Genomic DNA, 12,371 nt, shown 5'->3' on the forward strand with positions numbered 1-12,371 from the left:
GAGGGGGGAGAGGGGATCAAGAGGGAGTATCAGGAGGGAGGAGGGAGTATCAGAGGGAGGAGGGAGTATCAGAGGGGGGAGGGAGTATCAGGGGGGGAGTATCAGGGGGGAGGGAGTATCAGGCGGGGGAGGGAGTATCAGGGGGGAGGAGGGAGTATCAGGGGGAGGAGGAAATAGAGTCTGAAGGGCACCATGTGAGAGTTTTATGACAAAGCTGAATGTGAGCTGTGAGCATTAACAAACTGCAGAGCACAGGGCAGAGCATTGTATGTGTTTGTGCAGAGCATTTTTGATATTACAGGGGAGAGCATATAGTAGAACAAGCAGGTGCAGAGCATTGTATGTGCAGAGCATATAGTAGAACAAGCCGGTGCAGAGCATTGTATGTGCAGAGCTTATAGTAGAACAAGCAGGTGCAGAGCATTGTATGTGCAGAGCTTATAGTAGAACAAGCCGGTGCAGAGCATTTTATGTGCAGAGTGTGTGTAGAATGGTAGGGTATACGGTGCGAGCGGCAGAGCCTGGAGACTGTGAAGACATTATGCGAATGATTAAGGTAACGTGCAGTATACAGTGTATATTACGTAGTATATTGTATGGGGGGAGTTTAATATCACACGCACATTATGTCATTTATTAAGTGACTCGAGTCACTGATTGACATCTGCGTTTGGTTTCAAACGAATTGTGATTGGTCCAAATTTTGGGACATCTTTGGTTCTTCCAAATTCCGCAACTCCACGACGCTATATGGACCAATCACAAAGCAGACGTTACAATGGACGAATGGTTTCATTAGTTTTGTGGCTGGGAGATGATTGGTGGTTTGGGGACAGTAAGTACACCTTGATTTACGGATCGAGTGAGAAGAGACCAATAGAGGGGAATAATACAATCTGTGTTTCTATGTGTATAGGGTTACCCCGACCCTTTGTAATAAAAAATTGGTTTAATTCAGAATGCCATAATGGACGTTGGTTATTACAAAAATATATATATATAAAACACAGATTTTCTGCATGGAGGGGCAGAATCCTGGGGTATCGGCATTAAGGGGTAGAATCCTGGGGTATCGGCATTAAGGGGTAGAATCCTGGGGTATCGGCATTAAGGGGTAGAATCCTGGGGTATCGGCATTAAGGGGTAGAATCCTGGGGTCTCTGCATTGAGGGGCAGAATTCTGGGGTATTGGCATTAAGGGGTAGAATCTGGGGGTCTCTGCAGGGAGGGGCATAATCCTGGGGTCTCGGCATTAAGGGGGCAGAATCCTGTGGTATCGGCACTAAGGGGTAGAATCCTGGGGTATCGGCATTAAGGGGTAGAATCCTGGGGTATCGGCATTAAGGGGTAGAATCTGGGGGTCTCTGCATTGAGGGGCAGAATTCTGGGGTCTCGGCATTGAGGGGCAGAATTCTGGGGTCTCGGCATTGTGGGGCAGAATTCTAGGGTCTCGGCATTGAGGGGCAGAATCTGTGGGTCTCTGCATTGAGGGGCAGAATCTGGGGGGTCTCTGCAGGGAGGGGCAGAATCCTGGAGTCTCGGCATTAAGGGATAGAATCTGGGGGGCTCTGCAGGGAGGGACATAATCCTGGGGTATCTGCATTGAGGGGGCAGAATCCTGGGGTATTGGCATTAAGGGGCAGAATCTGGGGGGTCTCTGCAGGGAGGGGCAGAATCCTGTGGTATCGGCATTAAGGGGTAGAATCCTGGGGTATCTGCATTAAGGGGTAGAATCCTGGGGTATCGGCATTAAGGGGTAGAATCTGGGGGTCTCTGCATTGAGGGGCAGAATTTTGGGGTCTCTGCATTGAGGGGCAGAATCTGTGGGTCTCTGCATTGAGGGCAGAATCTGGGGGGTCTCTGCAGGGAGGGGCAGAATCCTGGGGTCTCGGCATTAAGGGATAGAATCTGGGGGGCTCTGCAGGGAGGGGCATAATCCTGGGGTATCTGCATTAAGGGTCAGAATCTGGGGGTTCTCTGCAGGGAGGGGCAGAATCCTGGGGGTCTCTGCAGGGAGGCGCAGAATTCTGGGGGTCTCTCGTATTGACGTGTATTTTCCCGTATTCAGTTGGTTTTTATTTCTTCATTCCAGGAGTTAGCGGAATTCGAGAAATTACCAGATCAGGTGAAAACCAGCGCAGACGGTAAAAATATACACAGAATTTGTGTTATATAGAGGGTATACATAATGTGTGTTATATAGAGGGTATACAGGGTGTGTGTTATATAGAGGGTATACAGAATGTGTGTTATATAGAGGGTATACAGAATGTGTGTTATATAGAGGGTATACAGGATGTTTGCTATATAGAGGGTATACAGAATGTGTGTGTTATATAGAGGGTATACATAATGTGTGTTATATAGAGGGTATACATAATGTGTGTTATATAGAGGGTATACAGGATGTGTGTTATATAGAGGGTATACAGGATGTGTGTTATATAGAGGGTATACAGAATGTGTGTTATATAGAGGGTATACAGGATGTTTGCTATATAGAGGGTATACAGGATGTTTGCTATATAGAGGGTATACATAATGTGTGTTATATAGAGGGTATACAGAATGTGTGTGTTATATAGAGGGTATACAGAATGTGTGTGTTATATAGAGGGTATACAGAATGTGTGTGTTATATAGAGGGTATACAGAATGTGTGCTATATTGTGGTGGAATCTCAGTAAAAATAAATTTAGTAGGCCGAGATTGCCACGTGGTATGTGCACGTGCATATGCTGATGTATCGGTTGGTTGGTTGCACGTGGCAACGATACAATCAGTAGTGTAAGGAGCATGTGCAGGAATACAGGATATACGAGTATTCCCCTCCTCCATTGTGCTGGGCAAGCCAAGTGGTCAAACAGGAAGTTAGTCTTTATTCTGTTGATTGGGTTAGAGTACATGTAGGTGGAACTGATTATAGGAGGAGCTATATGTCTATATAAGGGACCTACACTGTACGATCAGGACTCAGATTTTAGCTGTTTTTGGTGACATTAGTCCCTCTGAGTCCCGGTCGGTGAATCGAATAAAGATCTCTTCCTTCCTGAAGAAACCTGTGTCCATCTCTCTGTGCTTGGCTTCCGTCAGTTTCTCCGGTATCATTTGGTGCATTGGCCGGGAATCTCATCGTTCAACGGTAGCTGAGAAACAGAGGCGTGAGACGGTCTATCTTTGCCCACGCTCTCTACGGCTGCACCCCTGAACTTTTGCGTGGACCTCCCTTCGTATCGGCACCACTGGTCTGTTGTCCAGGAAATCATCGGCCTCTACGTAGTAAGTTCTGGGGTGCCCCCGTCGATGAGTGTGAACTCAGGTTCAGGAACGAGGAGGTAAGACGACTACTGTTTTAGACGGTGGACCCACTAGGGGTATTGGATACCGATTGTGCGGTAGGCCCATAAGGGGTTTGTATCTGGAATTGTGTATGGAATTGGCCCCCTCAGTAGAGGGAAGGAGCGAAGGCGCACCGCTCGTAATTAAACGCCCTGTAGTCAGCTCGTTTAATCCTGGTTTGGAGTCAGGCTGGGTCCTGTGTAAATAGCCCAAGCCGGACACCGGTGTCTTGTCTAGACTAGCGTATCTAGGGTGTATATTTTGTTCGCTAGGTCGGAGGTACCGGGAGACTAAGCGGACCCTGTTGTATATTCTGTCCGCTAGATCTCAACCTATCTTGGCTAAGTGGGAAGGCGTGTAAATCTGGAACCCACTAGACTATTGATAGAGTAGATAGACTAAGAGGGTTTTGTGTACATTCCGCCCTCTAGTTCGCTATATGTGGTGCTTGGGCAGCGACGGCTAACCAAAACGGATGTAAATAGTTTTAGGTAGTCCCTCAAGGTACTGGCCAATAGATTAGTTGGGAAACTGTAATTGTGTTAAAACTTATTGTAGTAGAGTGTATATCTTGCTAGATAGCGTGAGCTCTGCCATCTGGCGAGGGTGTGAATAGTGTGTAACTGTATCATAGCGCACGGTACCATAACCATGTATTATAATTACTGATGCTGTAAATAACCACTAATAACTGTCGTTTATGTTGTATGTTTAACATCATAACCACTACTAACTGACCTGTGACTTTAAAAATTGTACTCTAACCAATGCTAACCGTACTATAACTACTGTTTGTAAAGACGATGTTACTAGGGCATGTTATAGACGGGTAATTTAAATACTGAGAATTATAACGTGGGTGATTGTATAGTTTCACCAAAAGGTACAGTAATAGTTATTTAGTGACTGGTGTAACAGCTGTGTGTGTACGGGAATTCCCTGTATGTTTTTTTGTGTACGTTTGGCCTAGTAACCGTACCACGTGGTGCTGTTGCCAAGGGGAACGGGTGTGACCGTTGGAAGTGTGTTTGTTTTGCTTCTATTGGAGACGACGCTCCGTTGCTAAGTATGGGTGCTTCGGATTCAAAGATTCATTGATCCCTTAGAATGCATGTTAAAGAACTTTAAAAAGGGATACAATGTACATGATTTTGGAGTAAAGATGTCCCCAACACGCCTGACTACTTTATGTAGTAGGGAATGGCCTACACGTGGTAGTCTTGATCCTAATCTGGTGCAGCGCGTACACGTGGCTGTATCGGGTAGGCCTGAAATTTACAGCCAGTTTCCGTATATTGATTGTTGGAAGCGGGCCGTAGATGACTTGCCAAAATGGATCAGGGTATGCAACTGTCGCCTCCTGTTGGGCAGAACTTGTTTGTCCACCAAGGCCGTGATTACGCCCATTCTGGACACGCCCCCTGAGTCAGAGATCCCCATGCCACCTCCTTATTCCTCCTCTACAGGAGGAGGAGGCGCTGCTAGTAATACTACTCCCCTTGCTCCGTTGTCTCCACCTACCCCCTCCTCTAGCTCAGAGTCTAGCCCACTTGCTTTAAACCCTCCCCTTCCGGTACCTACCCCTATTAACCCCACCTATCCAGATTTGGCGTCATTTCTGATTCCTGGTCAGGCTCCTCCCAGCCTGGCCCGGAATATTCTACTTACTGATCTTCCCTTCAGTAAAGAAAAAGCATCCCCTTCCCCTTGTCTTACTACCCTCGACCGGAACCCATAACTAACCTTCCTCAACGAAGCCCCATACTAACCCGCCAACTGACCGGTACCCTCCAACCCCGACATTATCAAATGCCTCTCCGACTGACACCGGGCCCAACACATATTAACGGTGAGGGCCAGTTACAACATGCTGATCCCGTATTTGTCTATGTTCCCTTTACCACTACTGATTTATTCAACTGGAAGACCCATAACTCCTCCTACACAGATAAACCTCAAGCCATGACAGATTTGATTACCTCTATAATCCAGACGCATAATCCCACTTGGGATGATTGCCAGCAATTACTTATGACATCGTTTAATAACGAGGAAAGAACTCGGATAAATCAGGCGGCAATTAAAGCGCTTGAAGAAGTGGCCCGTACTCAAAATCAGGCCAACACGGCAGCATGGGCCGCAGCCCATTATCCAAACACAGATCCGAATTGGAATGTTAATGGCGCAGATATGGCCCGTTTAAGAGCTTACAGGGACGCCATTATTGCTGGCATGAAAGCCGGAGGAAAAAGGGCGATCAATATGTCAAAGACGGCTGAGGTATTGCAGAAATGTGATGAGTCGCCCAGTGCCTTTTATGATCGATTATTGGAGGCATAGCGGTTGTATACCCCCTTTAATCCAGAGGCTCCTGAGAATTCCCGGATGGTTAACTCTGCCTTTGTCAGCCAGGCCTATGGAGATATAAAGAGAAAATTACAAAAGTTAGAAGGGTTTGTAGGGATGTCTATAACTCAACTAATGGAGATAGCGAATAAGGTTTTATTAGCAGTAGCTATCGCGGGTGTAGATAGAAGGGAAAAGGAAGTGTATAGGGGAACTGAGAAAAGCGAGAATAAGTGGAATAGGGAGCCTTTAAGTAGGAACCAATGCGCATACTGTAAGGAAGAAGGGCATTGGAGAAGTGAGTGTCCACTGAGGGAACAATATGAGAGCGAGAGGCAGAGCGAGAGGAAGAGGAGGCCCTTGAGGAAATGGTGGGAATAATAGAGGAAGCGTTCATGGGGATAGGTATTACCCAGCAGTGCAGAGCCCCCGAGAAAGAGAAGATAGAGACTTTGTGGGTTTGGCTGACACTGTCATGGAGGACTATTGATACCGACCGGGCTCCATCCCCCTTGGCCGAGCGGAGCCTACGGTCGATGTAGCAATAGGGGGAAAAAGGAGTTCTTTCATGATCGACACTGGTGCTGAACATTCTGTGGTGACTAACCTAGTCGCTCCTCCTTCTGGAAGAACCATCACTGTAATAGGAGCAACTGGGAGGAGTGCTGCTAAACCAGTTCTTAAAAGTCGACTCTGTACACTGGGAGGCCACGTAGTAAAACATCAGTTCCTTTATATGCCTGAATGTCCAGTCCAACTTCTAGGACGAGATTTGTTATCGAAGTTACAAGCACAGATAACATTTCTGCCTAACGGAACGATATCCTTGAAGTTTAATGGACCCTCAGGTATAATGACAATATCAATGCCGAAAGAAGAAGAGTGGCGACTTTATACAGTGTTGACCAGCCAAAACCCTAGGAGTGATGAATCCTTGTTAAATATACCAGGAGTGTGGGCAGAGAGTAACCCACCAGGACTTGCTTGCAATATCCCACCTATACGGATTGAACTAAAACTTGGGGTTTATCTAGTGAGCCTAAGACAATACCATATTCCCCAAAAGGCAAAGAAGAACATACAGTCTTATTTGGATAAGTTCATAAGGTATGGTATCCTAAAATTCTGTACTTCCCACTGGAACACCCCATTGTTGGCTGGGACAGATGTGTATCGCCCTGTGCAGGACTTGAGAGCAGTCAATGATGCGGTAGTAAGTATACATCCAGTTGTGCCCAATCCATATAACCTGCTTGCCTTAATTCCGGGCGGGGCTACTTACTTTACAGTTTTGGACCTTTAAGATGCCTTCTTTTGCCTACGAATTGCTACAGAAAGCCAGTGTATCTTTGCATTCCAATGGGAAAATGCTGTAACGGGCTTGAAACGCCAGATGACTTGGACCATCCCAGGAGAATGTGTACTACTACAATACGTAGATGATTTGTTGATAGCGGCAGTTACAAAAGAGATATGCCAGCAAGCAACATATGATTTACTGCACATTCTTTGGAAGGCAGGATACAAGGTGTCCAGGAAGAAAGCTCAGCTGTGTCAGCCAACTGTCAAGTATCTGGGATTCCATATCTCTGAAGGTCAAAGGATAATGGGGCCTGAGAGAAAAGAAGCTGTATGCCAAATACCAACACCCAAGAATAGAAGACAAGTGTGAGAGTTCTTGGGGGCAGCAGGCTTCTGCAGGATATGGATTCCCAGTTATGCGATATTGGCGAAACCCCTTTATGCAGCTATAAAAGGCACAGAACACGTCCCTTCCTGTGGACCATCGAACAGCAGAAGGCATTTGAGGATGTTAAGAAGGCATTGATGAGCACCCCAGCATTAGATCTACCTGATCATACACGTCCATTCTACTTATATGTACACGAGCAAAGAAGGATGGCTGTGGAAGTACTGACACAGTACTTGGGATCATGGCAACGACCTGTTGCATATATGTCTAAACAACTGGATGCAGTGGTCTTCCACCTTGTCTAAGAGCCGTAGCTGCTGCCGCCCTGCTGGTAGCCGAAGCTGACAAGCTCACTCTGGGTCAGGAACTCTACGTGCGAGTCCCACACGCAGTACAGACGTTGCTAGACTATAAAGGCAATCATTGGTTTAGCAATAGCCGTATGACTAAGTATCAAGCCATGTTATGTGAAACTGTCAATACCTTGAACCCAGCTACCCTTTTGCCACAACCTACTGAGAGTCAACATGATTGCCTGGAGGTGATGGATGAAGTGTTCTCAAGCAGACCGGACCTTCGTGATTTTCCCATCCAGAACCCCGATGTCCAGTACTATACGGACAGCAGTAGTTACGTGAAAGAAGGGATTCGCTACGCAGGATACGCAGTGATAACCATGGACAAGGTGATAGAAGCTCGGCCATTGTCAAAAGGAACATCGGCACAGAAGGCAGAATTAATCGCACTCACACGAGCGTTACAATTGGCTGAAGGATTGAGGGTAAAAATCTATACGGACTCAAAGAATGCATTTTTAACCACTCATGCCCATGGAAACTTGTATAAAGAAAGAGGACTAATGAACTCAGAGGGTAAAGAAATCAAGTACGCAGCTGAGATATTACAACTATTGGAAGCCGTATAGGAACAGAAGGAAGTTGGTATCATACATCTGAAAGGTGATGGTGATGTGGTGAAAGGAAATCGGATGGCAGATAATGCAGCCAAGCGTGCCGCTGAATCGGGACAACAGGAATATGTGGAGTGTATAGCTACTCTCATACCGACCCCTCTGTATCAGTGGACTCTAGTTTATACAGCTCAAGAAGAAGAGTGGTTAAAGACTGAAGCTGGAAAATATTTGGAGAATAATTGGTATCAGTTAGAAGATGGAAGGATAGTTATTCCAGCATCGCTAGCTGTAGAAATTGTCCAGAACTATCACAATGGGACACATTCCAGGAGAGAGAGTATGGAAGAATCTCTTAGGAAGCATTTTTACATACCAAGATTGTCCAACTTGACTCAAGCCATTGTAAGAAGATGTGTGTTATGTGCCAAAACAACGCAAGGCAAGGTCCAGTGAAACCACCGGGAGTCCTGTACATGGGAGGGCTCCCTATGTCCGATCTCCAAATAGACTACACGGTAATGCCTAAATCCGGCGGACATCGTTACCTACTAGTAGCTGTGTGCACCTACTCAGGATGGGTAGAAGCATGTCCCACTCGTACAGAGAAAGCAGGAGAAGTCGTGCGATTTCTGGTGCGGGAAATAATACCCCGATATGGACTACCATGTTCTATAGGATCAGATAATGGTCCAGCCTTTGTTCACCAGTGCCTACAACAACTGACTCATATGCTTGGTATTAAGTGGAAAATTCATACGGCATATAGGCCTCAGAGTTCTGGGAAAGTGGAAAGGATGAACAGAACTATTAAGAGCCAATTGGCAAAAATGTGTCAAGAAACCCAACTCAAGTGGAATGTTCTTTTGCCAATAGCTCTGTTGCGCATTCGTAGTACACCTACCAGAAGGATGGGTCTCTCACATTTTGAAATTATGTATGGGCGTCCACCTCCCGTACTTAGTAACTTAAAGGGGGGATTTGAGTCAGTTGGGAGAAGGAATTATCCGGCAGCAGGTTGTGGAGTTGGGTAAGACTATGGAGGAGGTACAGAAATGGGAACAAGATAGATTACCTGTGAATATTTATCCACCTGTCTATTCTTATCATCCAGGAGACCAAGTTTGGATAAAGGAGTGGAACAGTGTACCGTTGGGGCCAAAGTGGAGGGGTCCTTATGTTGTTCTTTTGTCTACCCCAACAGCTATAAAGGTGGCCGAAGTGATTCCGTGGATTCATCACTCCAGGGTTAAACCAGCAGCAGCAGGTTCTTGGCAGGCTACACCAGATCCTGAGAATTCCTGCAAGATCCGGTTGAAGAGAGTGACCCAGTTGGATTGAAAGTGATTTTTGAGAAGAGGCCACAATAAAGCCTGACCACCTGCCTACGTTTCATAGCCAGAGTGTCTTGAAGGGATCTCTGTGAAGGAAAGTGAGGATCAGAAGGACTCCATTCCCTGCAGCCCTCACATCCTGGAAGCTGAGGTGCCATCGCACGGTCGAAGAGTTAGGAAGAAGATGTCAGGAGTGATGTGTTTAATAATGTATTTATGTGTGTTTTTAATTATTCAGGAAGGTAGAGGTACCGACACACCAGGCTGTGAGGTTTGCATTAAGACTACGAAAACCGGCAATCGCATTTCCCAGACCCTTATTTGGCATTCCCAGTATGAGTGTAAAGGACATGTATCTAAGTGTAGATACTTAGGCATAGATTATAGTGTATGCCATCTAAGAGCAGGAGAACCTAGGTGTTTTAGTCCTGAGTATCAACCTCGTACAATTTTGTTGACTATTCGGAATGGAGACTCACAGGGGACCCTGATAAATAAGACCATACTAGAAATCGTACACTCTCCAGGTGTTTTGCTATTTGATGCATGTAAGGCGATATCAGGTGGTAGAAAACCGTGGAATGTATGTGGCGATCTTAAATGGGAAAGAATGTATGGGTCTAATGATAAGTATATTTGCCCCAGTAGTAAGTATAAATATATAGATCCAAAATGCCCAAATAAAGAATACAATTATTGTCCGTATTGGTCCTGTGTGGGGTGGGAAACCTGGGGACAGACAGTAGATAAGGATATGATCGTCACTAAGTTGCCTACTGTAGCGGAGTGCAGTATTAGAATCCACGATCTCCACTGGTATCACAGGTAAATCCACAGTCAGCGCTGAAAAGTAAGGCAATATCCCAATCCTCCCAATAACCGGACGAAACACAACTGGCTTTATTCACAAGCTTGCATATTTATACAGTTCCCCATGCAAGGGGTTTCCTTACAGAGGTTTCAGGGGATTTATCCCATCATGCAATATAATTCAACAGGCCTTGCTGCACGAGAGGGAAACTCCCACTAAAATGGACGATTAAGTGGATTATCCCCTCGTGCAGCAAAACCAACAATTTACTTTAAAATACCGTTTGAGTTTATTCGGTATACAGGCTTAACCGAACGTTCGGTAGATAGCTGGGGTCTGAGCGCATCTTTTGAGAGAATACCGCTCAGCTCCGAGCTGAACTGACCGAACGCCGCAACAAATACAGTTGTACATTGAAGTTCCCCTCAATCTGTCGATTATACTTAGGGGAACGATCTTACCGAACACCGGGCTCCCGAACGGTCTGGAAGTCCAGCGGTGTTTGTGTCGTCGAGTAGCCGTTTTCAGTCCCAGGCGCTCGACGACCAAACACCGCTGAAGAATGGCGAATCCAAGATGGCCGACCGCTGCATGGTCGGTAGCCGAACGACGGCCACCTAGGAGAGCCTCTAATTACCGATTGCAACATTGTTGCAATCGGTTAACAAGCGCCACACGCCTCTAAGTGTGTGCTCTATCAGGGGAGCTTGCATTCATTCCACGAACAGCCCGGAGAGCCGCTGTTTGTCGAACAAAGTACTCGCATGCTGGTAGCTTACGGCTGCCAGCAGGCGAATTACCATAGTCCCAGATACACAGTAAAGTTACATATACCACCCAGTACACCTAGCAAAATACACACAGCACATAGTACAGACAACCTTTCTACATTACAGTCCAGAAGTGGCCAGGTTTGCCACACCTACCAAGCCATATTGTAAGTCTAGGGAGTGTAACCCAGTCCATATACTTATCAATGACCCAGAATGTTACGGTTACCCTTAGTCTTGCTGAGAGCTGGACCGCTTAGTAGTCTGGATTCCTATTGCTGAAGAGGGGAGAAGCTGCTTTCCATAGTATTCCATACGAGTCCTGTAAATGTAGAATAATCCCACTAGCTATAGCACAGCTAGGATACCCTTTTGCCCACAAAACGAGTCAAGGCTGCGATTTGAGGGTCAAACAAGAACTGAGGACTGGGATGCCCAGCCTTCTTTTTATTGTGGTTACATGCAAACAGGACACTCCCAGGGGGAGGCATAAAATCACCAATCACACATTTGGTACCTCCCACACATCTCCTCCCCTCAGATAAACAGTTAAACCAATTATACAGTACATATTTTCAACCAAGTTCTGGATGTACCCCAAACCCAGGGGGTACCCCTTTAAATCCTACACCGCTGTATAGCTCTTGTTCCGGTGAGCAACATATCCGAAAACCAGCCCGTTCGGATGAACGGTTCGGGAGTTATGGGTTTCCAAAGTTTTGACCGACCGCACAGACTTTCTAGCCGAAAATGGTTCCACAGGTTTAGGCCTTGCGGTCGGTCTCTGTTCGTACGGTAAAACTCCACGAACCCATTGCCATCCATAGTTATCCCGGGGGTCGCTGTACTCCCCATGCAAAGAGTAATCGTCCTACCGAACGGTGGGCCGTTCGGTAGGTCCAGCACGAAGTTATGCTATCCTGGAGGTCTCAGCGGTGTTCGCCTGTTTGCGGCTCCGTTTTTAGTTCCAGACGATTGCTGGCAAACACCGCTGTTCGTACGTAAGATGGCCGCGAACACGTGCAAAGTCCCGAAATGGCGGCCACCTATACGTTTACACAAAGGATTCGTGCTGAACCATACGAACGGCTGCAAATAAGTCAGAAAGGTGAAAATAGCATTTAAAGGCACACAGTGAAATAAGGTTCCTGTAACACAGAACTATTCA

General features: G+C 46.3%; 1 protein-coding gene across 1 annotated transcript in view; it reads left to right on the plus strand.

Annotated features, from left to right (window-relative positions):
* Positions 1-344: 344 nt before the first annotated feature.
* LOC134603654 (thialysine N-epsilon-acetyltransferase-like) overlaps positions 345-12,371 on the plus strand; it is a 190,054-nt gene continuing 178,027 nt past the window's right edge. Inside the window, exon 1 of the mRNA XM_063449821.1 lies at positions 345-386. Coding sequence (XP_063305891.1) covers positions 385-386 — 2 coding nt within the window. The 5' untranslated portion in view covers positions 345-384. The remainder of the gene's footprint in view (positions 387-12,371) is intronic.

Source organism: Pelobates fuscus, chromosome 3 (genome assembly GCF_036172605.1).
Source record: "Pelobates fuscus isolate aPelFus1 chromosome 3, aPelFus1.pri, whole genome shotgun sequence".
NCBI classification, from domain to species: Eukaryota; Metazoa; Chordata; class Amphibia; order Anura; family Pelobatidae; genus Pelobates; species Pelobates fuscus.